We start from the raw sequence: 26,059 nt of genomic DNA on the forward strand, positions 1-26,059 counted from the left end.
TGTCAAGGAGAACAGCCACAGCCGCCCGGCCACGCCCTGCCAGGACTTGCCACCGCGAGCTCCCCACCGGCCACGCCCTGCCGGGAACCGGCCCCGGGAGCTCCCCACCCGGCCACACCCTGCCGGGACCCAGCACCGCGAGCTCCCCCGCCTGGACACAGCCTGCCGGGACCCGGCACCGCGAGCTCCCCGGCCCAGACACGCCCTGCCAGGACCCGGCACCGCGAGCTCCCCGGCCCAGACACGCCCTGCCGGGAACCGGCCCCGCGAGCTCCCCACCTGGCCACAGCCTGCCAGGACCCGGCACCGTGAGCTCCCCACCGGCCACGCCCTGCCGGGAACCTGGCCCCGCGAGCTCCCCCGCCCGGACACGCCCTGCCGGGAACCGGCCCCGCGAGCTCCCCCGCCCGGACGCGCCCTGCCAGGAACCGGCCCCGCGAGCTCCCCTGCCCGGACACGCCCTGGCGGGACCCAGCACCACGAGCTCCCCCATCCAGCCACACCCTGCCGGGACCCGGCACCGGGAGCTCCCCCGCCCGGACATGCGCTGCCGGGAACCGGCCCCGGGAGCTCCCCCGCCCGGACACGCCCTGCCGGGACCCAGCCCCGCGAGCTCCCCCGGCCCGGACACACCTGGGTTGTGCTGGGCTGGGGGAGGCCAGGCCTGAGGCAGGAGAGTTTCCTGTGCTGGGTTCAACACTCACTAAACCCTCCTGTGTTACGCCGGCTGAGAGTCGCTCCAGGCTAGAGAACAGGGTGTGGGGTGATCATGCTTTTCCGGGGGTGGAGGCCCTGGGGGTCCAGAGCGAGGGGACTCCCTGAGGGGCTCACAGCAGGGACAGGCGTGCTAAGGCTCAGAGAGGTGCGGCTCCAGGAGGTGGAGGGGCTGGACCCCCGAGAGAGAGGACCCCCCCGAGAAGGGCTGTCACACTGCAGGGGCACCCCCCAGGGACCGCTCGGGGCCGAGAGTGGCACGACCTGGGAGCGGGTGAGAACGTGGTAGCAGAGGACGGCTGGCGGATGCACCCTGCAGCCGGTGGGCTGCGAGCGCAGGTGCTTGGCAGCGAGTGGCGGCCAGCGATAGAACGAGGATATTGAAGGGAACCAGCCTGGAAGTGGCCTAGAACCAGCTCCGCACGAGGGACCTGGCACGTCTGTGCGGGGAGAGAGGGCTGAGCATGGGGAGGGTCACTAAAGAGCCGCTGATGGCTCAGCTTGTGGAGAACGACCAGTCTGAGGAACAGGCCCCAGACCCCAGGGGGGCTCCTGGGGTGCCCGGAGAGCCAGGGAGTAGCCGTGGGGGCAGTCTGGGCAGCGACCGGGCGTCCATCAGACCCGACTCCCCAGTCAGCACAGGGGGACCCCAGTCGGGTTCCTCCCTGGAGGAGCTGCGGAGGCCGGAGCTGGAAGCAAAGGAGCTGGATCTGGAGGAGCGGAGACGGGCGGATGGGGAGAACGAGAGGACCCTGCAGAACAGGAGAAACAGGAGTTGGAGGAGCGGTGGGCCAAGGGGGCCTGCTGGGGGGTAAGTGGGGAAGTGCCCCGAGTCGCCAGTGTTGTGGGGAATCCAGACACCAAACAGCTGCCCCAGTTCAAGGTGGGGGGGGGGCTATTGATGCCTATCTCACAGGCTTTGAGAAGTCCTGTGGTCTGAACCAGACTGGCCCCGCAGATAGGCTCCGCTCTCTGCCCCCCCTGCTGGGTCCCAAGGCCGTAGAGGCGTTCAGCCAAAGGCATGGTATTGAGACGGGGGACTCTGACCTGGTCAAACCCGCTTTGCTGCTGGAGTTTGAACTGACCCCCGAGGTGTACGGGAAACGATTCTGGGGTGTGCACAAGACCCCAGGGGTCACTCGCAAGGAGGTCGTCCACCTGCTGGGGGAATATCTCCACAAGTGGGGGAAGGGCGCGGGGGCCACGACCGCAGAGGGGTTAGTGGACCGGGAGCCCAGAGATCTGCGCAAGGCGGGGGCTCTGGCCGATGAGTTTGTGGCCAGCAGATCGGGGGCAGGAGGGAGACCCCCATTGGGGATTCAGAAGGGGAGTCACCCAGAGACCTCTCCAAGGTGGGACTCCAGGAAGCCCAACTCAGGGGTGCCCGGGAATGCCGGGGCGGGCCAACCCCCCTCGTGGGACTTGAGGCACCTGAAGTGTAATTACTGTGGCCAAAGGGACACGAGGTGGCGCAAGGCCCGAAGAAGAAGGAAATGGCAGCCAAGCAGAACCCGCGGGGTGTTAACTGGGTGGGAGTCCACTGAGAGGGGGCACCGCCAGGCCTGGGGACTGCAGTTGAGAGGGTTCTGCCAGGGGGAGGGGACCGCCAGGCCAGGCCCGCAGGGGAAGGTGGGTCCCTGGGTCCGGAGCGCCCGTACTCTGTCCGCCGGGTGAGCATGGGACAGGCACCGGGGGATGATCGCCACCTCATCCCCATGGAGGTGGGGGGAAGGAGCATCCTGGGGTTCTGGGACATGGGCGCTGAGATGATGCTGGCACGGTCCGACGTGGTGGGCCCAGACCAGCTAGTGCCCGATGCCTACATGACCCTGAGGGGAGTGTTCGGGCCCCCATCAAGGTGCCAATAGCGATCATACACCTGAAATGGGGGGCTAAGGAGGGACCCAAAGAGGTCAGGGTGCACGATCACCTGCCTACTGAGGTGGAGAACTGGCCGGAGGGTACCCAGAGCGCCCTGGTCCTTACCCGGAGCCAGAGGCAGCGAGGGACACAGGACATCCTGAAGTGGGGGATTGAGGTACCGAGGGTAGGGCCCAATAGGGCTGGGCCGGAGCCTCTCTCCCAGGGTGGGGAAACTGAGGCACCACCAGCCAGGGCTGTATCCTCAAACGCAGCAGCTGTATTCCAGACGGAGCTGCAGGAGGATCCCTCCTCGGAGAAGCGGAGGGCCCTGGCTGGCCACAGCGGTGCCGGATCCCAGGGGGAGGACCGCCGGGAGAGATTCCTGTGGGAGAAGGGATTCCTGTACCGGGAATGGGCTGATTCAAGGCAAACTGAACCTTGGAAAGCCAGGAGGCAGATGGTGGTGCCCCAGAGGTACTGACACAGACGTGTACGTGGCCCACGATCTCCCCCGCGCGGGGCATCAGGGCACCGGCTGCTGCTGGGCTTTTCCTGACCCGGGGTCTCTGATGCGGCCCAGCAGCACTGCAGGGCTGGGACTCCTGCCGGGGGGGGGGGAAGGCCCGAGACAAGTGTAAAGCCCCGCTGAGAGCCCTGCCCGTCATAGAGGAGCCTTTCCAGAAGGTGGCCGTGGACATCGTGGGGCCCCTCAGCAGGGTGACGCGGTCGGGGAAGAAATACATTCTGGCGGTGGTAGATTTCGCTACGCGCTACCCCGAGGCGGTGGCCCTGTCCTCTCTCCAGCCAGACACCGCGGCAGACGCGCTGCTGACCATCTTCAGCCGAGGGGGGTTCCCCCGGGAGGTCCTTACAGACCAGGGGTCTAACGTCACGTCAACCCTGCTCCGGTGCTTGTGGGAGAAATGTGGGGTCCGGCACGCCTGGGCCACACAACGGGCTGGTGGAGAGGTTCAATGGGACCCTAAAGATGATGCTGAAAACCTTTATGGACCAGCACCCGCAGACCGGGACAAGTACTTACCTCACCTGCTGTTCGCCTACAGGGAGGTGCCCCGGAATCCACAGGGTTCTCCCCATTCGAGTTGCTGTATGGGAGGCGAGTGAGGGGACCCCTGGACTTGATGAGGGCCGAGTGGGAGGGGAAGGCCACTCCCGATGGAGAATCAGTGGTGGAGCATGTCCTGACCTTCCAGGAAAAGCTTGGGGAGCTCATGGGCTGGGTCAGGGGAAACCTAGCCAGGGGCCAGGGGAAGCAGGTCTGGTACGACTGCTCAGCACTTGCCCGCTCCTATGCCATCGGGGACCAGGGGATGCTCCTCATCCCCGGGAGGAACAAGCTGCAAGCTGCCTGGGACGGCCCCTTCAAGGTCCTCAGACAGGTAAACGAGGTGAACTATATGGTGGAACTGTCCAACCGGGCTCACCGCCGCCGGGCGTATCATGTCAACATGATGAAGCCGTATTGGGACTGGGAGAAGTTGGTGCTGGCTGCGTGGGCAGTGGGAGGAGAAGGGAGAGGATCCCTGGTGGGGCTCCTCCCTGAGGCGGGGGCTGACCCCTCGCTGGAGTCAATTCCCCTCTCAGACCCGCTCACCCCTGCCCAGCAGGCCGAGATCAGAGAGACGCTGCCTTCATACCGGCAGCTGTTCTCCAGCCGGCCTGGGCTCACTAACCTGGCTGTTCACCGGGTGGAGACGGGAGCCGACTCTCCCACCAGGTGCTCCCCATTCAGGGTCACTGGAAAAACAGCCCAGGACCTGGAGAAAGAGGTCGGGGACATGCTGGCTTTAGGGGTGGTCCAGCCACCCACAAGCCCCTGGGCCTCGCCCAGGGTGCTGGTCCCCAAAAAGGACGGGTCGGTCCAGTTCTGTGTGGACCATCGGAAGCTCAATGCCATCACCATGTCCGATGCCTACCCCATGCCTAGGACTGATGAGATCCTAGACAAGTTGGGGGGCGCCCGGTTCCTCACTACCATGCATCTTACCAAAGGCTACTGGAAGGTGCCTTTGGACCTGGAGGCAGGGCGAAGTCTGCCTTCACCCCCCCAGTAGTTCCTGGTCCTGCCTTTCGGCCTCAAGGGGCACCAGCCACCTTCCAGCGCCTGGTGGGTCAGTTGCTCAGGGGGGTGGAGGGCTTTGCTCTGGCGTCATTGATGAGATCTGTGTCTTTAGCCAGACCTGGGAGGACCATGTGTCCCAGGTGAAGAGGGGGCTGGGTCTTCTCCAAGACGCCGGCCTGACCATAAGAGCCAAGAAGTGCAAGCTGGGGATGGCAGAGGTGTCGTACCTGGGCCACAAGGTGGGAGGTGGCCATCTGAAGCCAGAGCCGGCCAAAGTGGAGGCAATCGAGGACTGGCCGCTCCCCAGACTAAGAAGCAGGTCCAGGCTTTCACTGGGATGGCGGGGCACTACCAGAGGTTTGTGCCCCACTTTAGCTCCCTGGCAGCTCCCCTCACCAAGCTTTGCAGAAAGGGGAAGCTGGACAATGCGGTCTGGACCGAGCAGGGCCAGCGGGAGGACAATGGACTGCGGAGAGAGGACCCCGGTGACCGGACCAGCTGGATCCAGCCAGAGGGGCCAGAGGACAGAAGCGGGGAGAGGGGGCCCAGGCGACCCTGTTTACCTGGAGGGAAGACAATGGATGCAGGAGGGCTTGGGGCCGGGGATCTCAGCTGCCCAGCTGGGAAGCGGGGGGGGGGGGGGGGTGTCGCTCTGGGCTGGAAGGAGGGGGTTTCCTGTGCTGGGTTCAGACACTCAATAAACCTCCTGTTTTACGCTGGCTGAGAGTCACTCCAGTCTAGAGATCAGGGTCAGGGGGGTGGGGGGGGCATTATTCCCTCTTGGAGTGGAGGCCCCGTGGGCCCAGAACGAGGGGAATCTCTGAGGGGGTCCACGGCAGGGACAGGCGTGCTAAGGCTCAGAGAGGTGCGGCTCCAGGAGGTGGAGGGGCTGGACCCCCAAGAGAGAGGACCCCCGGGAGAACGGCTGTCGCACTGAAGGGGGTTCCCCCCAGGGACCGCACGGGGCCAAGGGTGGGCACGACCTACGAGTCCATGACAGGGACCCGCCCTGTGAGCTCCCCGCCCCAGCTGCTCCCTGCCTAGACCCCAGTGACATGAACCACGCCCCCCCCACGGCTGTGCCCCATCAATGCCCTCTCAGACTCCACCATGTGGGTCTGCAGTGCTGTGAGATTCCACAGAACAGTGCCCTGCGGCGCCTGGCGGGGACCCAGGGCAGGCCATGGGGCTGTCCCTGGCAGATACAGCTCCATGACAATGACCACAGCGTTCTTCTTCTCGAAGGAGTCATGGAAGTAGACGAGGCGCTCGTGGTCCAGCTGGGACAGGATCTGCAGCTCCCTGCGCGCCGACTGCTTGGCCTTGGCCCGGCAGGGGATGAACTTGGCTGCGTAGTCCAGCCCGCTGCCCTTCTCCGTCACCCTCCGCACATAGGAGAAGGCCCCCCTGCAACACAGGGAGAGCTGCAGCCAGCAGGAGGGTGGGCCAGGCTCAGCGGGGGGCTGGCAGGAGGACAGGACCCTGGGGGACACATCAAGGGGGGAGGAGGCTGGGACACCCTGGGGAAGCCTGGCTCGGGCAGGGCTGGGAGGGCGGCTGAGCATTGGCAGGGAGAGCTCCGGCCTTCGCTCACAGCAGCGGGTAAAGAAGCTAAGAGCGGCTACCCTGGGTCAGCCCAACGGTCCGTCCGGCCCCGTGTCCTGCCTCTGACCACAGCCGGGGCCAGGTGCCCCAGGGGAATGAACAGGACAGGGCGATTATCATGTGATCCAGCCTGTCGCCCATTCCTGGATTCTGGCACTGAGAGCTTTAGGGACTCCCACAGCATGGGCCTGTGACCACCTTGGCTAAGAGCCATTGATGGACTAAGCCTTCGTGAATTTAGCTAATGCTTTTTAGAAATCTGCTATCATCTTGGCCCTCACAACATCCTCTGGCAGGGAGTTCCACAGGTTGACTGTGGATTGTGTGAAGAAGAACTTCCTTTTGTTTGTTTTAAACCTGCTGCCTCTTAATTTCATTGGGTGACCCCTAGCTCTTGTATTGGGAAGAGTAAATAACACGTCCTTATTGACTCTCTCCACACCTGGCATCACTGTATAGACCTCTGTCCTATCCCCACCCCCTTCCTCCTCTCCGCTCCAAGCTGAACAGCCCCAGTCTCTTTAATCTCTCCTCAGATGGGAGCCGTTCCAGACTCGTAATTATCTTTGTTGCCCTTCTCTGCACCGTTTCCAATTCTAACGTATCTTTTGGAGACGAGGTGACCAGATCTGCCCGCAGCATCTCGGGGCGGGCGGACTGTGGATTTAACAGCAGCATCACAGTATTTTGTGTCTTTTGTCTCCCTTCCCTCCCGGCCCGAACAGGCTGTTCGCTTGCTTGGCGGCTGCCGCACACGGAGCTGGGACACCCTGGGGGAGCCTGGCTAGGGCAGGGCTGGGGGGAACGCAGGAGATGTTCTCAGAGAACTCTCCGCATGGTACCAGCCAGCCCAGCCCCATGGCTCTGAATGTCTGGCTGGCCCCACGGTTCCCGTGTGTTACTGGCCCTGCCCCGTCCTGTCCCGGCGGGAGATCCAGCCCTAGTGCCTGGGAGCAGGGACTCAGAGCCGAGCCCGGGTGCCAGGCCAACGGAGGTCAATGCCCTGCTGTGTGACCACCTGGGGACGGCCCCTCGCCAGAGGCACCCGCCTCCCTCCCGCCTCACCTCCCGATCTCCTCGTGCACCTCGTAGTCGTCCGTCAGCCGCCGGGCCGCGTGCCCCTCCTCCGCCACCGCGGCCGCTGCCTCCGGCTGGGCTGGAACGAAGGACAGCCACGGCATGAGGAGGGAGGGGGACGGCCATGGCACCTGCGGCGGGGGGGCAGTTCCTATGGTTTGCATGCAGAGGGGGTGGGCCTCAGTTTCCCTGGGTGTTACGGGTTTAACGGGGGGATGGGAGAGGGAGTTTGTCGGGACACAGGACCGGCGAGGGAACTTGGGACCCCGGCCAATGGCCTGGAGAATGGAGACCCCAGCGACTGGGGACCGGGAGGTCCAGCCGGGTCTGGCCAGCGGGAGGACAATGGGCTGTGGAAAGAGGGGACCCCGGTGACCGGACCAGATGGGTCCAGCCAGAGGGGCCAAAGGACAGAAACGGGGAGAGGCGGCCCAGGCGACGCTGTTTACGATCCTGTTTACCTGGAGAGAAGACAATTGGGGGGAGGGCAGGGATCTCAGAGGCCCAGCTGGGAAGCAGGGGGGCTCGGGGCTGGAGGGAGGGGGTGGGCAGAGCCCCCCTGGAGGCAGGACAGACCTAAATGTGCTGGGCTGGGAGAGGCCAGGCCTGAGGCCGGAGAGTTTCCTGTGCTGGGTTCAACGCTCAATAAACCCTCCTGTGTTACACTGGCTGAAAGTTGCTCCAGTCTAGAGATCAGGGCGGGGGGTACATTGCTCCCTCTGGGGGTGGAGGCCCCGGGGGTCCAGAGCGAGGGGACCCCTGAGGGGCCCACGGCAGAGACAGGCGTGCGAAGGCTCAGACAGGTGGAGGGGCTGGACCCCTGAGAGAGTGGCCCCCCGAGAAGGGCTGTCACACTGAAGGGGGTTCCCCCCAGGGACCGCACGGGGCCAAGAGTGGGCACGACTTGGGAGTCCGTGACTGTGGGAACAGCCATGGCACCGAGGGAAGGCAGGTGCCGGTGAGGGTGGGAACGTCCACGGCACCGAGGGGGGCAGGCTGCCGGGGGGGGTGGGGGAGAGGAACGGCCATGGAAAAGCCCTCGCCGCTACCCTCCCCCCACTGGAGACAACCGAATGTTCCACAATGGTCCCTAGACGCCGAGGTGATGGGCATGTGGACAGAGGGATGCAGCCCCCGGCTCAGGCTGGCATTGCAACGAGCCCCTCGCCAAGGCCTCCGGGCTGCTCCCCTCTCCCCAGGCCTGGCACGGTGCCCCAGGGCCGAGGGGCTGGGGGGCCTGGCAGCACCCTACCTGCGCACACCACCAGCTCGGCCTTGCAGGACAGCTCCCCGGCCAGGTTGCGGGCGGCACAGGTGTAGACGCCACTGTCGCGGGCCGTGGCGCCCAGCAGCACCAGGGAGCACTCGCTGTCGTCGTAGACGAAGGTCAGCCGGCTGCTCTCGGCCAGCAGCGCCTCGTCCTGGGGGGGTGCAGGCGTCAGCCACCCCCCAGCACAGCCACCCGCTGCTGGGGCCGCAGGGCCAGGGGCCCGCGCAGCCATTGGCCCAAGGCCAGGGACGCCACCCCGCGGCGTGGCAGCCGGGATCCACCCCCCTCCCGGAGCACCTGGGACTCACCTTCCGCCTGGAGAACCCTGGGTGGCCCGCACCCCGTTCCTCTGCGGGGGCAGGGCTGGGAGAGCAGGGGGCTGCGAGATGGGACCGAGGGGCACCAGCCGAGCTGGGGGGGGTAGCAGGGGCTGCAAATCGGGACTGCGGGGCAGCAGCAGAGCTGGGGAGCCCAGGGCTGGGAGAGCAGGGGCTGCGAGATGGGACCGAGGGGCACCAGCCGAGCTGGGGGAGGGTAGCAGGGGCTGCAAATCGGGACTGCGGGGCAGCAGCAGAGCTGGGGAGCCCAGGGCTGGGAGAGCAGGGGGCTGCGAGATGGGACCGAGGGGCACCAGCCGAGCTGGGGGAGGGTAGCAGGGGCTGCAAATCGGGACTGCGGGGCAGCAGCAGAGCTGGGGAGCCCAGGGCTGGGAGAGCAGGGGCTGCGAGATGGGACCGAGGGGCACCAGCCGAGCTGGGGGGGTAGCAGGGGCTGCAAATTGGGATTGCGGGGCAGCAGCAGAGCTGGGGAGCCCAAGGCTGGGAGAGCAGGGGGCTGCGAGATGGGACCGAGGGGCACCAGCCGAGCTGGGGGGGGTAGCAGGGGCTGCAAATCGGGACTGCGGGGCAGCAGCAGAGCTGGGGAGCCCAAGGCTGGGAGAGCAGGGGGCTGCGAGATGGGACCGAGGGGCACCAGCCGAGCTGGGGGAGGGTAGCAGGGGCTGCAAATCGGGACTGCGGGGCAGCAGCAGAGCTGGGGAGCCCAGGGCTGGGAGAGCAGGGGCTGCGAGATGGGACCGAGGGGCACCAGCCGAGCTGGGGGGGTAGCAGGGGCTGCAAATCGGGACTGCGGGGCAGCAGCAGAGCTGGGGAGCCCAGGGCTGGGAGAGCAGGGGCTGCGAGATGGGACCGAGGGGCACCAGCCGAGCTGGGGGGGGGTAGCAGGGGCTGCAAATCGGGACTGCGGGGCAGCAGCAGAGCTGGGGAGCCCAGGGCTGGGAGAGCAGGGGGCTGCGAGATGGGACCGAGGGGCACCAGCCGAGCTGGGGGAGGGTAGCAGGGGCTGCAAATCGGGACTGCGGGGCAGCAGCAGAGCTGGGGAGCCCAGGGCTGGGAGAGCAGGGGGCTGCGAGATGGGACCGAGGGGCACCAGCCGAGCTGGGGGGGGGTAGCAGGGGCTGCAAATCGGGACTGCGGGGCAGCAGCAGAGCTGGGGAGCCCAGGGCTGGGAGAGCAGGGGGCTGCGAGATGGGACCGAGGGGCACCAGCCGAGCTGGGGGGGGGTAGCAGGGGCTGCAAATCGGGACTGCGGGGCAGCAGCAGAGCTGGGGAGCCCAGGGCTGGGAGAGCAGGGGCTGCGAGATGGGACCGAGGGGCACCAGCCGAGCTGGGGGGGGTAGCAGGGGCTGCAAATCGGGACTGCGGGGCAGCAGCAGAGCTGGGGAGCCCAGGGCTGGGAGAGCAGGGGGCTGCGAGATGGGACCGAGGGGCACCAGCCGAGCTGGGGGGGGGTAGCAGGGGCTGCAAATCGGGACTGCGGGGCAGCAGCAGAGCTGGGGAGCCCAGGGCTGGGAGAGCAGGGGGCTGCGAGATGGGACCGAGGGGCACCAGCCGAGCTGGGGGGGGGTAGCAGGGGCTGCAAATCGGGACTGCGGGGCAGCAGCAGAGCTGGGGAGCCCAGGGCTGGGAGAGCAGGGGCTGCGGGCCGGAATCGGGGCACTGGTAGGTCCCTCCATTGACGGGCGTCCCTGCCTCCCTCCGCCCCCGGGAGGCCCAGGGCTCACCTTGTACCACATGATGTCGGGCAGCGGCTTGCCCTCCACCACCACGGCGAAGCGCGGCGTCTCGCCCTCCCCGACCTCCAGGTCCTCCATGATGGACTCGAAGCGCGGCGGCTCTGGGGACCGAGAGACGTTCCACCCCTGAGCGCAGGCAGGAGCAGGTGGCTGCCTCCTCGCCCCGCCCTACAGATGCCCAGGCTCCGCCCCCCGGCTGGGAGGGGTGTGGCCCGCAGGTGCCCAGGCTCCGCCCCTGGCTGGGGTGTGTCACTGGCCCCTGCCCAGGCTCCGCCCCTGGCTGGGAGGGGTGTGGCCCGCAGGTGCCCAGGCTCCGCCCCTGGCTGGGGTGTGTCACTGGCCCCTGCCCAGGCTCCGCCCCTGGCTGGGAGGGGTGTGGCCCGCAGGTGCCCAGGCTCCGCCCCCAGCTGGGGTGTGTCACTGGCCCCTGCCCAGGCTCCGCCCCTGGCTGGGAGGGGTGTGGCCTGCAGTGCCCAGGCTCCGCCCCCGGCTGGGGTGTGTCACTGGCCCCTGCCCAGGCTCCGCCCCTGGCTGGGAGGGGTGTGGCCTGCAGTGCCCAGGCTCCGCCCCCGGCTGGGGTGTGTCACTGGCCCCTGCCCAGGCTCCGCCCCCGGCCGGGAGAAGGACCCCCACGTACCTGCCAGCTGCAGGCTGATGGAGCAGCTGTCCGTGCCATGCCTGTTGCTCACCTCGCAGGTGAGCTCCCCAGCGTCCCCGCGGTGCACCTGGCAGAGCCGCAGGCAGTGCTGGTCGTCGTCAGCCATGCTCATCTCCCACTCGCCAGCCCGCTCCTCCAGCACCAACCCGCCCCTGCCGGGGCAAGGACACCCCGTCATGGGAGTGCCGCACAGCCCGCGCCCCGCCCCCCACAGCGCCCCCTGCTGGGAGAGGCCGGCTGGAGCCACCAGCTCCCCTCACAGCCACTGCCCTGCCCCCCACGACGCCCCCTGCTGGGAGAGGCCGGCTGGAGCCACCAGCTCCCCTCACAGCCACTGCCCTGCCCCCCACAGCGCCCCCTGCTGGGAGAGGCCGGCTGGAGTCACCAGGAGCTCCCCCCACAGCCACTGCCCTGCCCCCCACAGCGCCCCCTGCTGGGAGAGGTCGGCTGGAGCCACCAGGAGCTCCCCCCACAGCGACTGCCCTGCCCCCCACAGCGCCCCCTGCTGGGAGAGGCCGGCTGGAGCCACCAGCTCCCCTCACAGCCACTGCCCTGCCCCCCACGGCGCCCCCTGCTGGGAGAGGCCGGCTGGAGTCACCAGGAGCTCCCCTCACAGCCACTGCCCTGCCCCCCACAGCGCCCCCTGCTGGGAGAGGCTGGCTGGAGCCGCCAGCTCCCCTCACAGCCACTGCCCTGCCCCCCACAGCGCCCCCTGCTGGGAGAGGCCGGCTGGAGCCGCCAGCTCCCCTCACAGCCACTGCCCTGCGCCCCCTGCTGGGAGAGGCCGGCTGGAGCCGCCAGCTCCCCTCACAGCCACTGCCCTGCCCCCCACGGCGCCCCCTGCTGGGAGAGGCCGGCTGGAGTCACCAGGAGCTCCCCCCACAGCCACTGCCCTGCCCCCCACAGCGCCCCCTGCTGGGAGAGGTCGGCTGGAGCCACCAGGAGCTCCCCCCACAGCGACTGCCCTGCCCCCCACAGCGCCCCCTGCTGGGAGAGGCCGGCTGGAGCCACCAGCTCCCCTCACAGCCACTGCCCTGCCCCCCACGGCGCCCCCTGCTGGGAGAGGCCGGCTGGAGTCACCAGGAGCTCCCCCCACAGCCACTGCCCCGCCCCCCACGACGCCCCCTGCTGGGAGAGGCCGGCTGGAGTCGCCAGCTCCCCCCACAGCCACTGCCCTGCCCCCCACGGCGCCCCCTGCTGGGAGAGGCCGGCTGGAGTCACCAGGAGCTCCCCCCACAGCCACTGCCCTGCCCCCCACAGCGCCCCCTGCTGGGAGAGGCCGGCTGGAGCCACCAGCTCCCCCCACAGCCACTGCCCTGCCCCCCACAGCGCCCCCTGCTGGGAGAGGCCGGCTGGAGCCACCAGCTCCCCTCACAGCCACTGCCCTGCCCCCCACGACGCCCCCTGCTGGGAGAGGCCGGCTGGAGTCGCCAGCTCCCCCCACAGCCACTGCCCTGCTCCCCACAGCGCCCCCTGCTGGGAGAGGCCGGCTGGAGTCGCCAGGAGCTCCCCCCACAGCCAGCGCCCTGCCCCCCACAGCGCCCCCTGCTGGGAGAGGCCGGCTGGAGCCACCAACTCCCCCCACAGCCAGCACCCCGCCCCCCACAGCGCCCCCTGCTGGGAGAGGCCGGGCTGGAGTTGCCGGGAGCTCCCCCCACAGCCAGCGCCCCGCCCCCCACAGCGCCCCCTGCTGGGAGAGGCTGGCTGGAGTCACCAGCTCCCCTCACAGCCACTGCCCTGCCCCCCCACGGCACCCCCTGCTGGGAGAGGCCGGCTGGAGTCGCCAGGAGCTCCCCCCACAGCCAGCGCCCCGCCCCCCACAGCGCCCCCTGCTGGGAGAGGCCGGCTGGAGTCGCCAGGAGCTCCCCCCAGCTGTGTATACCACTCAGCAATGGTTCAGGGGGTGCCGGGGGAATTGGACATGCTCCAAGAGGCTCCCCCGCAGGGCAGGGCCACAGGGAGCCCCGCAGGGTGCTGGCTGACAGAGGTCCCAGTCCCCCCCATGGACGTCCTGGCTCCCAAACCCTGGGGCTGGCGAAGCTGCATCCCACCTCTTCCAGGTGACCGTGGCCTCCACGTGGTTCAGGGTAACGGTGACGGAGGCTGGCTGGTCCTCCACTGCGTACACCACGTCTGGCTTGTCCAGGATGATGGGGGCCTCCTCCAGGTATGGTCCTGCCAACACAGCCCCCAGTGACCCCGGCAACCTGAGCCCCCTTCTCTGCCCCTCTGCCCAGAAAGAAACCGACCCGGCAGGGGCCTGCTCCCCACCACAGCCCTAGCTAGGGGGCTTCCTCACCCCTGGGGACATGTCCCTCCGCCTGGTTCCCCGGCAGCCCTGCCCGCTGGAGATGGGACCGGCCATTGTGCCAGGTGCCCCCCTGTGGCCCCTGTACCTCGAAGCAGCACCCCGGAACCTCCATATTCACCACTGTCGTGTAATGGTGATCAGTTCTGCACAGCTGGCCATGTCAGATACCATAGGAAAGGCCATGAGCTCCTGTAACCCATCATCCTGTCCAAATACGTGTACCTAGGGTTGCCAACTTTCTATTTGCAGAAAACCAAACACTCTTGCCCCGCCCCCTGCCCCGCCCCTTTCCCGAGGCCACCGCCCCCCACTCACGCCATCCCCCTCCCTCCGTCACTCGCTCTCCCCCACCCTCACTCACTCATTTTCACTGGACTGGGGCAGGGGCTTGGGGGGCGGTGAAGGCTCCGGCTGTAGGTACGGGCTCTGAGATGGGGCTGAAAAGGAGGGGTTTGGGGTGCAGGAGAGGGCTCCAGGATGGGGCAGGGGATTGGGGTGTGGGAGGGGCCAAAGGCTCTGGGCTGGGGCTGCGGGGGTGGGGCCAGAAATGAGGGGTTCAGGGTGCAGGGGGGGAATCCGGGATGGGGCAGGGGGTTGGAGGGTGGGGTGGTGAGGGCTCTGGCTGGGGGCTTTGGGGTGGGGCCGGAGATGAGAGGTTTGGGGTGCAGGAGAGGGCTCTGGGCTGAGGCAGGGGGTTGGGAAGGGGGTGAGGACTCCGGCTGGGGGGCGGGCTCTGGGATGGGGCTTGGGTTTGGGGTGTAGGATGGGGCTCCAGGCTGGGGCAGGGGGTTGGGGCATGGGAGGGGTTCGGGGTCGCTGCGCCTGCAGGACCGCCCCCTCAGCTCCCATTGGCCATGGTTCCTGACCAATGGGAGCAGCTGAGCTGGCACTGGGGCAATGCACGGAGCCCCTTGGCCACCCCTCCGCCTAGGAGCCAGAGGGAGATGCTGGCAGCTTCCCAGTAGTTGCACGGAGCCAGGCTGGGAGCCTGCCTGCCTGGTTGGGAGCGGGCTTTTAACGGCTCAGTCAGCACCGCTGACCGGAGCTGCCAGGACCAGGTGTTCCGGTCGGAAACAGGACCCCTAGACCCCCGTGCCTAGTGTTTGTGTGTGGGAAGCTCTGGGATTTTGCTGGAATAGACGGTAAGTTTGAGAGTCTCGGCAGGGGAGCTGGAATCAGGGATTCACACTCCATGACAGTTGCGCAAGCATGCTCAACCCTGCGACTCGGCAAAGCTCATCGGGACACGCCTGGGCTGTGACCTCCAGGCCCTGAGGGTGTAAAATAAGGGGCAGTGGCAATCCAGGAAGTTTTTGGAGAGCGTTGGGGACAACTTCAAGGTGTAAGTGCCGGAGGAACCAACTTGACCCGCTGGTCACAAACAGGGAAGACTTGGTAGGGGACGTAGAAGTGGGTGGCAACCTGGGCAGCAGTGACCATGAGATGGTCGAGTTCAGGATCCTGACACAAGGAAGGAAGGAGAGCAGCAGAATACGGACCCTGGACTTCAGAAAAGCAGACTGTGACTCCCTCAGGGAAATGATGGGCAGGATCCCCTGGGAGGCTAATATGAGGGGGAAAGGAGTCCAGGAGAGCTGGCTGTATTTTAAAGAAGCCTTATTGAGGGTGCAGGAACAAACCATCCCGATGTGCAGAAAGAATAGCTAATATGGCAGGCGACCAGCTTGGCTTAACAGTGAAATCTTTGGTGAGTTTAAACTCAAAAAGGAAGCTTGCAAGAAGTGGAAACTTGGACAGATGACTAGGGAACTGTATACAAATATTGCTCAAGATTGTAGGAGTGAAATCAGGAAGGCCAAAGCACAATTGAAGTTGCAGCTAGCAAGGGATGTTAAGAGTAACAAGAAGGGTTTCTACAGGTATGTTAGCAACAAGAAGAAGGTCAGGGACAGTGTGGGCCCCTTGCTGGATGGGGGAGGCAACCTAGTGACAGAGGATTTGGAAAAAGCTGAGATACTCAATGCTTTTTTTGCCTCAGTCTTCACAGACAAGGTCAGCTCCCAGACTGCTGCACTGGGCAGCACAGCATGGAGAGGAGGTGAGCAGCCCTCTGTGGAGAAAGAACAGGTCCAGGACTATTTAGAAAAGCTGGACGTGCACAAGTCCATGGGGCCAGATGCTCTGCATCCGAGGGTGCTGAGGGACATGGCTGATGTAATTGAAGAGCCATTGGCCATTATCTTTGAAAACTCATGGCGATCGGGGAAGTCCCGGACGACTGGAAAAAGGCTAATGTAGTGCCCATCTTTAAAAAAGGGAAGGAGGAGGATCCTGGGAACTACAGGCCAGTCAGCCTCTCCTCAGTCCCTGGAAGAATCATGGAGCAGGTCCTCAAGGAATCAATTCTGAAACACTTAGAGGAGAGGGAAATGAACAGGAAAAGGCAGCATGGATTCATCAAGGGCAAGTCATGCCTGACTAATCTAATTGCCTTCTATGACGCGATAACTGGCTCTGTGGATGAGGGGAAAGCAGTGGACGTGTTGTTCCTTGACTTTAGAAAGTTTCTGATACGGTCTCCCACAGTATTCTTGCCAGCAAATTAAAAAAGTATGGATTGAATGAATGGACTATAAGGTGGATAGGAAGCTGGCTAGATTGTCGGGTTCAACGGGTAGTGATCAACGGCTCGATATCTAGTTGGCAGCCAGTATCAAGCAGGGTCGGTCCTGGGGCCAGTTTTGATCAACATCTTCATTAATGATCTGGAGGATGGTGTGGATTGCACCCTCAGCAAGTTTGCAGATGACACTAAGCTGGGGGGAGAGGTAGATAGACTGGAGGGTAGGGATAGGATATAGAGTGACCTACACAAATTGGAGGATTGGGCTGTGACGTTACTGACATAATCTGGGACCATATAGATCATTGTTGCAACCAAGGTCCTGTAGTGGCACCAAATCTTATATAAAGGGGGTCAAATGAGCTGTCTCAGACGAGGTTATGGTTTGCTGGTTAGGATTATGCCGTCTATGTGCGAGTATCACTTTTGTAGTTGAAGTTATGAATATTGGCTCTGTACTGTCTGTATTTCAAACTTGTGCTCTGCTTCTGGGGGACACCCCAGACAAGTTGGGGTCAGCTCTGCCTAGCCTGCTGGATGGCCCATTAGGGACCATCAGCGACACAACTGACCCATTGAGAGAAGGCAGACACGCCTGGGGACTCAGCCAGGTGTGCAGGGACCTGCCTAGGGACAGACTCTGAGGTGTTTCCAGGCCGTGGGATGGGCAGCTTGTCCTTGGGACAAAGAAAGAAAGACCACATGGCAAGAGACTATACAAAGCTGCTGCAGCTCCTCCATCTTGTCTTCAGTCCTGCTTTTTACGTCTGGAGGAACTTTGCTACAAACAGAAGCTCTGAACCAAGGTCTGAAGGACCCATCCCAGCTGGGGATGTTCTCCAGAGACTTGATTTGAACCTGCCGTTTATTCCATCCCTGCTACAAGCCTGAACCAAGAACTTTGTCAATTACTGTATGTCATTGATTCCATTGAACCAATTCTAGCTCTCGTCTGTATCTTTTTCCTTTTATGAATAGAATCATAGAATATCAGGGTTGGAAGGGACCTCAGGAGGTCATCTAGTCCAACCCCCTGCTCAAAAGCAGGACCAATCCCCAATTAAATCATCCCAGCCAGGGCTTTGTCAAGCCTGACCTTAAAAACTTCTAAGGAAGGAGATTCTACCACCTCCCTAGGCAACGCATTCCAGTGTTTCACCACCCTCCTAGTGAAAAAGTTTTTCCTAATATCCAACCTAAACCTCCCCCACTGCAACTTGAGACCACTACTCCTTGTCCTGTCCTCTTCTACTACTGAGAATAGTCTAGAACCATCCTGTCTGGAACCACCTCTCAGGTAGTTGAAAGCAGCTATCAAATCCCCCCTCATTCTTCTCTTCTGCAGACTAAACAATCCCAGTTCCCTCAGCCTCTCCTCAGAAGTCATGTGTTCCAGACCCCTAATCATTTTTGTTGCCCTTCGCTGGACTCTTTCCAATTTATCCACATCCTTCTTGTAGTGTGGGGCCCAAAACTGGACACAGTACTCCAGATGAGGCCTCACCAATGTCGAATAGTGGGGGACGATCACGTCCCTCTATCTGCACGCTATGCCCCTACTTATACATCCCAAAATGCCATTGGCCTTCTTGGCAACAAGGGCACACTGCTGACTCATATCCAGCTTCTCATCCACTGTAACCCCTAGGTCCTTTTCTGCAGAACTGCTGCCGAGCCATTCGGTCCCTAGTCTGTAGCTGTGCATTGGATTCTTCCGTCCTAAGTGCAGGACCCTGCACTTATCCTTATTGAACCTCATCAGATTTCTTTTGGCCCAATCCTCCAATTTGTCTAGGTCCCTCTGTATCCTATCCCTGCCCTCCAGCGTATCTACCTCTCCTCCCAGTTTAGTGTCATCTGCTACTTGCTGAGGGTGCAATCCACACCATCCTCCAGATCATTTATGAAGATATTGAACAAAACCGGCCCCAGGACCGACCCCTGGGGCACTCCACTTGACACCAGCTGCCAACTAGACATGGAGCCATTGATCACTACCCGTTGAGCCCGACAATCTAGCCAGCTTTCTACCCACCTTGTAGTGCATTCATCCAGCCCATACTTCCTTAACTTGCTGACAAGAATACTGTGGGAGACCATGTCAAAAGCTTTGCTAAAGTCAAGAAACAACACGTCCACTGCTTTTCCTTCATCCACAGAACCAGTAATCTCATGGCTGGGATGATTTAACTGGGAATTGGTCCTGCTTCGAGCAGGGGGTTGGACTAGATGACCTTCTGGGGTCCCTTCCAACCCTGATATTCTATGATTCTATGATTCATCATAGAAGGCGATTAGATTCGTCAGGCATGACCTTCCCTTGGTGAATCCATGCTGACTGTTCCTGATCACTTTCCTCTCATGTAAGTGCTTCAGGATTGATTCCTTGAGGACCTGCTCCATGATTTTTCCAGGGACTGAAGTGAGGCTGACTGGCCTGTAGTTCCCAGGATCCTCCTTCTTCCCTTTTTTAAAGATTGGCACTACATTAGCCAATAAACCTTTAGATTTTAGATTCTAAAGGATTGGCAACAGCATGGTTTGTGGGTAAGATCTGATTTGTATATTGACCTGGGTCTGGGGCTTGGTTCTTTTGGATCGAGAGAAGCTTTGTTCTTTTACTGGGGTATTGGTTTTCATAACCATCTGTCCGCATAACGAGTGGCCCTGGTGGGGATACTGGGAAACTGGAGTATCTAAGGGAATTGCTTGTGTGACTTGTGGTTAGCCAGTGGGGTAAAACCAAAGTCTTCTCTGTCTGGCTAGTTTGGTTTGCCTTAGAGGTGGGAAAACCCCAGCCTTGGGCTGTAACTGCCCTGTTTTAAGCAATTGGTCCTGAACTGGCACTCTCAGTTGGGTCCTGCCAGAACCAGCATCATTACATGGGTCAAAAGAAATCTGATGAGGTTCCACAAGGACAAGTGCAGAGTCCTGCACTTAGGATGGAAGAATCCCAGGCACCGCGACAGGCTGGGGACCGAGGAGCTAAGCGGCAGTTCTGCAGAAAAGGACCTAGGGGTGACAGTGGATGAGAAGCTGGCTATGAGTCAACAGTGTGCCCTTGTTGCCAAGAAGGCTAACGGCATTTTGGGCTGTATAAGTAGGAGCGTTGCCAACAGATCAAGGAAAGCGATCATTCCCCTCTATTCGGCACTGGTGAGGCCTCATCTGGAGTACTGCGTCCAGTTTTAGGGCCCCCACTACAGAAAGGATGTGGACAAACTGGAGAGAGTCCAGCGGAGGGCAACGAAAATGATTAGGGGACTGGAACACATGACTTATGAGGAGAGGCTGAGGGAACTGGGATTGTTTAGTCTACAGAAGAGAAGAATGAGGGGGAATTTGATAGCTGCTTTCAACTACCTGAAAGGTGGATCCAAAGAGGATGGAGCTAGACTGTTCTCAGTGGTGGAAGAGGACAGGACAAGGAGTAATGGTCTCAAGTTGCTGTGGGGGAGGTTTAGGTTGGATTTTAGGAAAATACTTTTTCACTAGGAGGGTGGTGAAGCACTGGAATGCGTTACCTAGGGAGGTGGTGGGATCTCCATCCTTTGAGCTTTTTAAAGGCCCGGTTGGACAAAGCCCTGGCTGGGATGATTTAGTTGGGGTTGGTCCTGCTTTGAGCAGGGGGTTGAACTAGATGAACTTCTGAGGTCTCTTCCAACCCTGATATTGTGTGATTCTATGATTTTGCCTTTCTCCGCCCCCACCTACGCTAGAAGCAACAAGAATGCTGGAAAGACAAAGACTGAGGAGACTGGTCCCAGGCTGAAGAGAGAAGCCTCTGTATTAAGAGCTGAAACATCCAGTGGGGGGAGAAAACTGCTTGATCCAAATACTACTTAGTGTAATGAGGTTTAAGATTTAGACTGGGCGCTTATCTTTTATTTTCTTTGGTAACTATCGCTGACTTTTTATGCCTCCCATTTCTAAACACTTACAATCTACTTTCCTGTAGTTAATAAACCTGGTTTATACTTTACCTAAAACAGTGCTTGCAAAATCTCAGCTCAGGTTACCAAGGCTACTGTGTGTGCTTTGCACACTGAGGGAGGGGCCGACTGGGTAACGAACTTACACTGGTCAGGCTTCTGCCCGGGGCAGGACGGTGCAGCTCTGGGGTGCAAGGCTGGGGATTTGGGGGAATGGGCTGGTGCCTTTCCCTATGTGTTTCATGACAGGCTCTGGGAGCATTCATGCAATATAGCTGGGTGTGGGGTCTCCGCATGTGATTGTGCTGAGCGATAACAGCACCTGGAGGGGCTCCTGGGCTAAGCGGGGCCCTCTGGGGGTTGATCCCTCCTGTTGGCTCTGCTGAAGGCCAGGCCAGGCCAAGCCCAGGGCAGCTGGGCTGGCAGCAGCTCCCAGGTGGTGGCCCGGAGTTCCCCCCGCCCCTCTTACCCCGATCCATGAGCTGCACTGGCTGGCTGGGAGGCGAGGGCTTGCTGCTGCTCCTGGCGGTGGCCGTGAGGACTCGGAAGAGGTATCGCAGCCCCTTGGCCAGGCTGTGCAATGTGCAGCGGGTGTCTCGCAGGCTGGTGGCCACGATGGTCCACTGGCTGGTGCCCAGCACCTGCTGCTGGACTGTGTAGGTCACCGAGGCGGGATCTGCGCAGAGGAGAGGCCATTGCCATGCTATGTTCTCAGGGCTCCCACCCAGCACCATCTCCACCCCGCCCCACGGCTATGGGCCCAGCCCAGCCAGGCCACCAGGGCTGGGGGGCTCCCCATGCGGCTGAGCTCTAAGCTCCACCCGGCCACTGGCCCTCCCAGGCACTGGGGGGCAGCCCGCCCCAGGCTGGCCAAGCCCTTCCCCTGCCACTGCCCCCTTCCCAGTGCCCCACAGCCCTGCCCTTCTCCCCCTCCCACTGCCCCCCTGGCCTGGCCCATCCCCCACCACCGCCCCCCTTCCCAGTGCCCCACGGTCCTGTCCTGCCCTTCTCCCCCTCCCACTGTACCCCTGGGCTGGCCCAACCCCTGCTACTGCCCCTCTTCCCAGTGCCAAGCGGCCCTACCCAGCCCCATCCCGCTCCCACTGCACCCCCGGCCTGGCCCAGCCCCACTCTCCCTTCCTACTGCAGCCCTGGCCCTGCCTCAGCTTCCTCCATCTCTTCCACATCAACCCCCCCACGGCCCAACCCTGCCCCGCCTGGCCACCCTGCCCCCAGCCCTGCTCAGCCCCACTTCCCTTCCAGCCCTGCTGCCCCCAACAGCCTCAGCCTGGCCCATCCCCTCTCCCCCACAGCCCAGGCTCTGCCCAGCCCACGCCTGGCATCTGTTCCCTCCCCCACACACAGCCCCTGGAGATGATCCCCTCCCCCATTCTGCCCCTACATCCCCAACACCCCCACCCCACCCCCAGCTGGGCCCCGGGGGCACTGTGAGTGGAGGAGGGGTGGACTTTCGGTGGCCAGGAAGAGTCACGACTGGCCGCGGCTGGCACATGTTGGCAGGGGCTGCCCAGGGGCCGCTGGTGTCAATGACCCTCAGCCACTGCATCTTCGGGGCGTCCCTGGAGCTGCGGCCTGGCCTGGGGGCTGCCAGGCAGAGCAGCCACTCAGCGGGCAGCGTGCCCATCACCCTCCCCCGGACACCCCAGTTCCGCTCCCCCCACGTTGCCCCCCCAATGACGCTCCTGCCCCCCAGCCGTGCCCCAAGCCCAATGAGACGTGCTGGTGGAAGCCAGGGCTGCCGTGGGGTCTCAGTGCCAGCGGCGGGGGGGTCTCCAGCCCATCCACCCAACCCCCAGCCCAGCTCACCTATGGCCGAGTCGAGCCACTTGGGTTTGTTCCAGGCCAGCGTGACGGCCCTGCCGGTCACGGCCAGCACGGTGGGCGGCCCGTCAGGGGGAGTCGGGACCACGTCTGAAAGAAAGAGGCAGGCATGGCACGGGTGGGCGTGGGATGCCACGTGGGCTCAGCAGGCCCCGGACCCACAAGCATGGCGGGTGGGGAGCAGCTGAGAGAGGGGTCATGCCATGCGGAGGGACACACGGGATGGGACGGGATGGGACGGCCACCCCTCCCCACCCACTCGCATTGCTCCGCTCCCCGCGCCCGTCCTTCCCGCTGCGTGGCTGCTTTGCCTGGCAGCCACGGGCCGCAGCAGCTCCAGTGACTCCCCCAGGGACTCCGTGTAGGGGCAAGACGCTCGGCAGTGCCCCGAAGACACAGACCCGGCTGCCCCCCGCGGAGCCGCCCATAAACCGTGGACACGTCGGCACACGCCGGCCGCTCGTCCCCGTGGTCCATCAGAGGCGCATGGGAGCAGGCGAGGACGCGACAGAGCCCTGGGGCCAGGTGGTTGGTCAGGGCTGCGGTGGGGCCGCAAGCTCCTGGGGCAGCCGGCCTTCGGCACAGCACTCCGTAGGCAGACGAGCGCGGCCACCCACGCGTGGGTCCAGCCCTGTGCGGCTGAGCTCCCGCCTTCTCCCCCGGCCGCAGTAGACACGCCCTGTGAGCCTGGCCAGGGCCGTGGGGCAGCTCCCCCAGGCCGGCGGGGCCCTCACCTGTCACGTAGAGGTGAGCGTAGCACGTGGCCTTCCCCACTCGGTTGGCAATGACGCTTTTATAGACGCCGGCGTGGGCGTGGCTGACGGCCGGGAACAGCAGGCGGTGGGTGTCCTTGTCTGCGGGGAGACGGGGGGGCACACGGGGGGCGGGGGGATGAAAACCACAGGAGGACAGTGATGCTGTTGGGCTATGCTCCCGAGCAGCCCATCAGAGCAGAGCACCAGGTGGGCATGCTGGGAACCAGGGCACAGTGCCAGGGCCGCCCAGAGGATTCGGGGGGCCTGGGGCAAAGCAATTTTGGGGGCCCCTTCCAGTGGCGTAGCCAGGTGGAGCGGACATAAAAGAAGGTACCCGGCGGCTTGTACTCACCCGGCGGCACTGAAGGACCCGCCCCCGAGGCGCCGCCCACGACCCGGAGCGGGCGAAGGACCCGCCCCCGAGGCGCCGCCCACGACCCGGAGCGGGCAAAGGACCCGCCCCCGAGGCGCCGCCCACGACCCGGAGCGGGCAAAGGACCCGCCCCCGAGGCGCCGCCCACGACCCGGAGCGGGCAAAGGACCCGCCCCCGAGGCGCCGCCCACGACCCGGAGCGGGCAAAGGACCCGCCCCCGAGGCGCCGCCCACGACCCGGAGCGGGCAAAGGACCCGCCCCCGAGGCGCCGCCCACGACCCGGAGCGGGCGAAGGACCCGCCCCCGAGGTGCCGCCCACGACCTGGAGCGGGCGAAGGACCCGCCCCCGAGGCGCCGCCCACGACCCGGAGCGGGCGAAGGACCCACCCCCGAGGCGCCGCCCACGACCCGGAGCGGGCGAAGGACCCGCCCCCGAGGCGCCGCCCACGACCCGGAGCGGGCGAAGGACCCGCCCCCGAGGCGCTGCCCACGACCCGGAGCGGGCGAAGGACCCGCCCCCGAGGTGCCGCCCACGACCCGGAGCGCCGCCGGGTGAGTCGACATTGACAAGGCGCCACTTGTGCTCAGCAGGAGAGTGGCCGCTGCCCCGCGCCCCCCAGTAACGCTGCCGGCCCCTTCCCTGTCCCCGACCTTCTCGTGGGGGCCCCTGCGGGGCCCAGGGCAAATTGCCCCACTTGCCCCCCGCCCCCGGGCAGCTCTGCACAGAGCACAGGAGCTGATGGGAGTGTGGGGGTCGCTGGGTGTGGGGTGCTCCCGGCTATGCCAGTCCCAGCCTCTCCAGCAGGAGGCGCCGTGGGGAGTGGGGCAGGGGTTGCTGGGTGTGGGGAGCTCCCGGTGACTGGCCCGGTCTCTCCCAGCAGGGGGCGCTGTGATTCCATTTACTTTGACCCCAGTTCTGCTGGCGGGTCCCCTTGGAGCAGCTGGCCGAGGGGCACCCCCTGGGGAGCAGGCTGGGGAAGCACCGAGGGCTCTGACTGCAGAAGCGGTTGCTGTGGGTTAGGGTGGGTGCTCAGCCCCTCGGGAGCCCGGCCTTGGCCATGGCTCAGCCCGGGCACGGTGTGCAGCGCGCCCCCCCCGCCCCCAAAGAGCGGGCCCAGCGCGGCGCGGCCGGAGCCCTACACTGGGTCATCCTGCGGTCCTCGGAGCTGCAGATCTTGGTGCCGTTGTGGAACCAGGTGATGGTGGGGTAGGGCAGGCCGGCCACCTGGCATTCCAGCACGGCCTCCTTGGACTCCACCACGTCCAGGTCGTGCAGCGGGTGGAGGAAGTCGGGCATGGTGAAGCGCTCCACCTCGTTCTCCGGCAGCTCTGGCTCCTCCGGGATGGACGGCATCTTCTCCAGCTTGGAGCTGCAACAGCCAAGACACGCCCACTGCACCAGCTGGCCCAGGCCCTGCATGGAGCACCTGGAAGCCAGTGGCCGTGGGGCAAGTACAGCCCCTCCCACTCTGCTGCCCCCCCTCCTCCCAGAGCTGCCCTGTGTCCCACCCCAGCCTCACCGGAGCTGCCTTCAGAGCTTGGGGGCAGCGTGTGCAGCTCAAAGGGGACCAGTGTGGGGGCTGATGCCCACATGCCAACCGAAACCCACCGATCTGCCCCACGGAGCCAGGGCTCAGAGCACCCCGCCCAACCCCCCCGGGGCGCTGAGCTCGGAGCCGTTGGGACACGGGGCCTGCTCCCAGGCTGTGCACAGACTCCCCCGGGCCACGATGGGGGCAGCTCCGCTCCGTCCCCAAGGGGCACCCGCTGGAAGGGGCATGCCAGCTGCGTGAGGTCTGGTTTCTCACGCCGCCCTGGAGGGACAGGCCTGGTGCTGCCCCCACCCCTGGGCTCCGGCCGGCCCAGCTGCCCCACCCGTGACTCATTCCGAACCCGAGGGCTGCCCTGCCCCATGCGCTACTCCCTCCTGGGCAGAGTGCCTGGCACCAGGCCTGGTGTCCTCTCTGCACCAGTGCAAGGGACGAGGCAGGGCCAGAGCGAATAGACCCACCCTGGGGCTGGGCTAGGGTCCCCACCTCCATGGTACGGCTGGGGAGGGGACAGGACCCGCCACAAACCCCCAGCAGCAGAGCTGGGTAAGCACCCAGGAGTGCTGACCCCCCAGTCCACACTGCTCCTGGGGTGCCCACTCCGGGTCCAGCAGCTCCTCCAGCTCTGGGAACCCCAGGCACCCAGCGAGGGACAGAGTCGACCCCGGGGCAGGAGCGGGGACCGGGCCCAGCCCTGGACCAACAGCCCCTTGGACTCCCAGCCCCAGAGGGAGCCCGGTGGGAGCTCTGCCAGGGTGCAGGAGACTCCTGGGCTGTGGCCGGGAGCAGATAAGAGCCACGACGCAGCCAGCGTTCCTGGGCTGCCCTGACTTGGCGCGACCTTGAAGCCAGAGTCCTCTGCGGAGTGACAGCGAGCGGCAGCTGGGCCAGCGGCCCCGGGGCTCAGGCAGGAAACGCGGCCGGGGCACCCAGCGCTGGAGACGGCTCCCGGGGGCCCTGCACACGGGGCAGCGCCTGGCCACGGGCGACGCTGCCGGCCCTGGCTGCCGGCCGCGCTGCTTGGACACGGCCCCACCGTGTGGGGAGGGCAACGGGATGCTCCCTGCCCTATGCTGCTCCGCCACTAGGCAGCGCTATGCCTCCACTAGCAGGCCGAGATGAACCTCAGCCAGGGGGGCAGAGCGTCTGGGTTTCGTAGGGGAACCAGCTGGTGCAAGCTCTGCAGCAAAGCCCTGCCGGGGACCAGGATCCCACGGGACCCACTGCCACAGTAGCGGGAGCGGGTGGCAGTGGGTTTAAGAACAGTCCCGCACAGGGCTCCGAAGCCAGGCCAGATCCGGTCCAGGAGCACGGCACGGTGCAGAGTGGGCCCGAGAAAACCAACAGACTCACAGATGGACCAAAGC

General features: G+C 64.4%; 1 protein-coding gene across 1 annotated transcript in view; it reads right to left on the reverse strand.

The window, feature by feature from the left end:
* Window positions 1-26,059, reverse strand: part of SPEG (striated muscle enriched protein kinase) — a 96,774-nt gene that overhangs the window by 24,096 nt on the left and 46,619 nt on the right. Inside the window, exons 15-24 of the mRNA XM_073304821.1 lie at window positions 24,283-24,512; window positions 22,748-22,867; window positions 21,999-22,103; window positions 20,641-20,847; window positions 13,396-13,519; window positions 11,324-11,496; window positions 10,675-10,787; window positions 8,595-8,763; window positions 7,331-7,421; window positions 5,867-6,067 (exon numbers count right to left, since the gene is read on the reverse strand). Of these exons, the coding sequence (XP_073160922.1) occupies window positions 5,867-6,067; window positions 7,331-7,421; window positions 8,595-8,763; window positions 10,675-10,787; window positions 11,324-11,496; window positions 13,396-13,519; window positions 20,641-20,847; window positions 21,999-22,103; window positions 22,748-22,867; window positions 24,283-24,512 (1,533 nt within the window). The remainder of the gene's footprint in view (window positions 1-5,866; window positions 6,068-7,330; window positions 7,422-8,594; window positions 8,764-10,674; window positions 10,788-11,323; window positions 11,497-13,395; window positions 13,520-20,640; window positions 20,848-21,998; window positions 22,104-22,747; window positions 22,868-24,282; window positions 24,513-26,059) is intronic.

This window comes from Lepidochelys kempii, chromosome 11 (assembly GCF_965140265.1).
Source record: "Lepidochelys kempii isolate rLepKem1 chromosome 11, rLepKem1.hap2, whole genome shotgun sequence".
Lineage (NCBI taxonomy): Eukaryota > Metazoa > Chordata > Testudines > Cheloniidae > Lepidochelys > Lepidochelys kempii.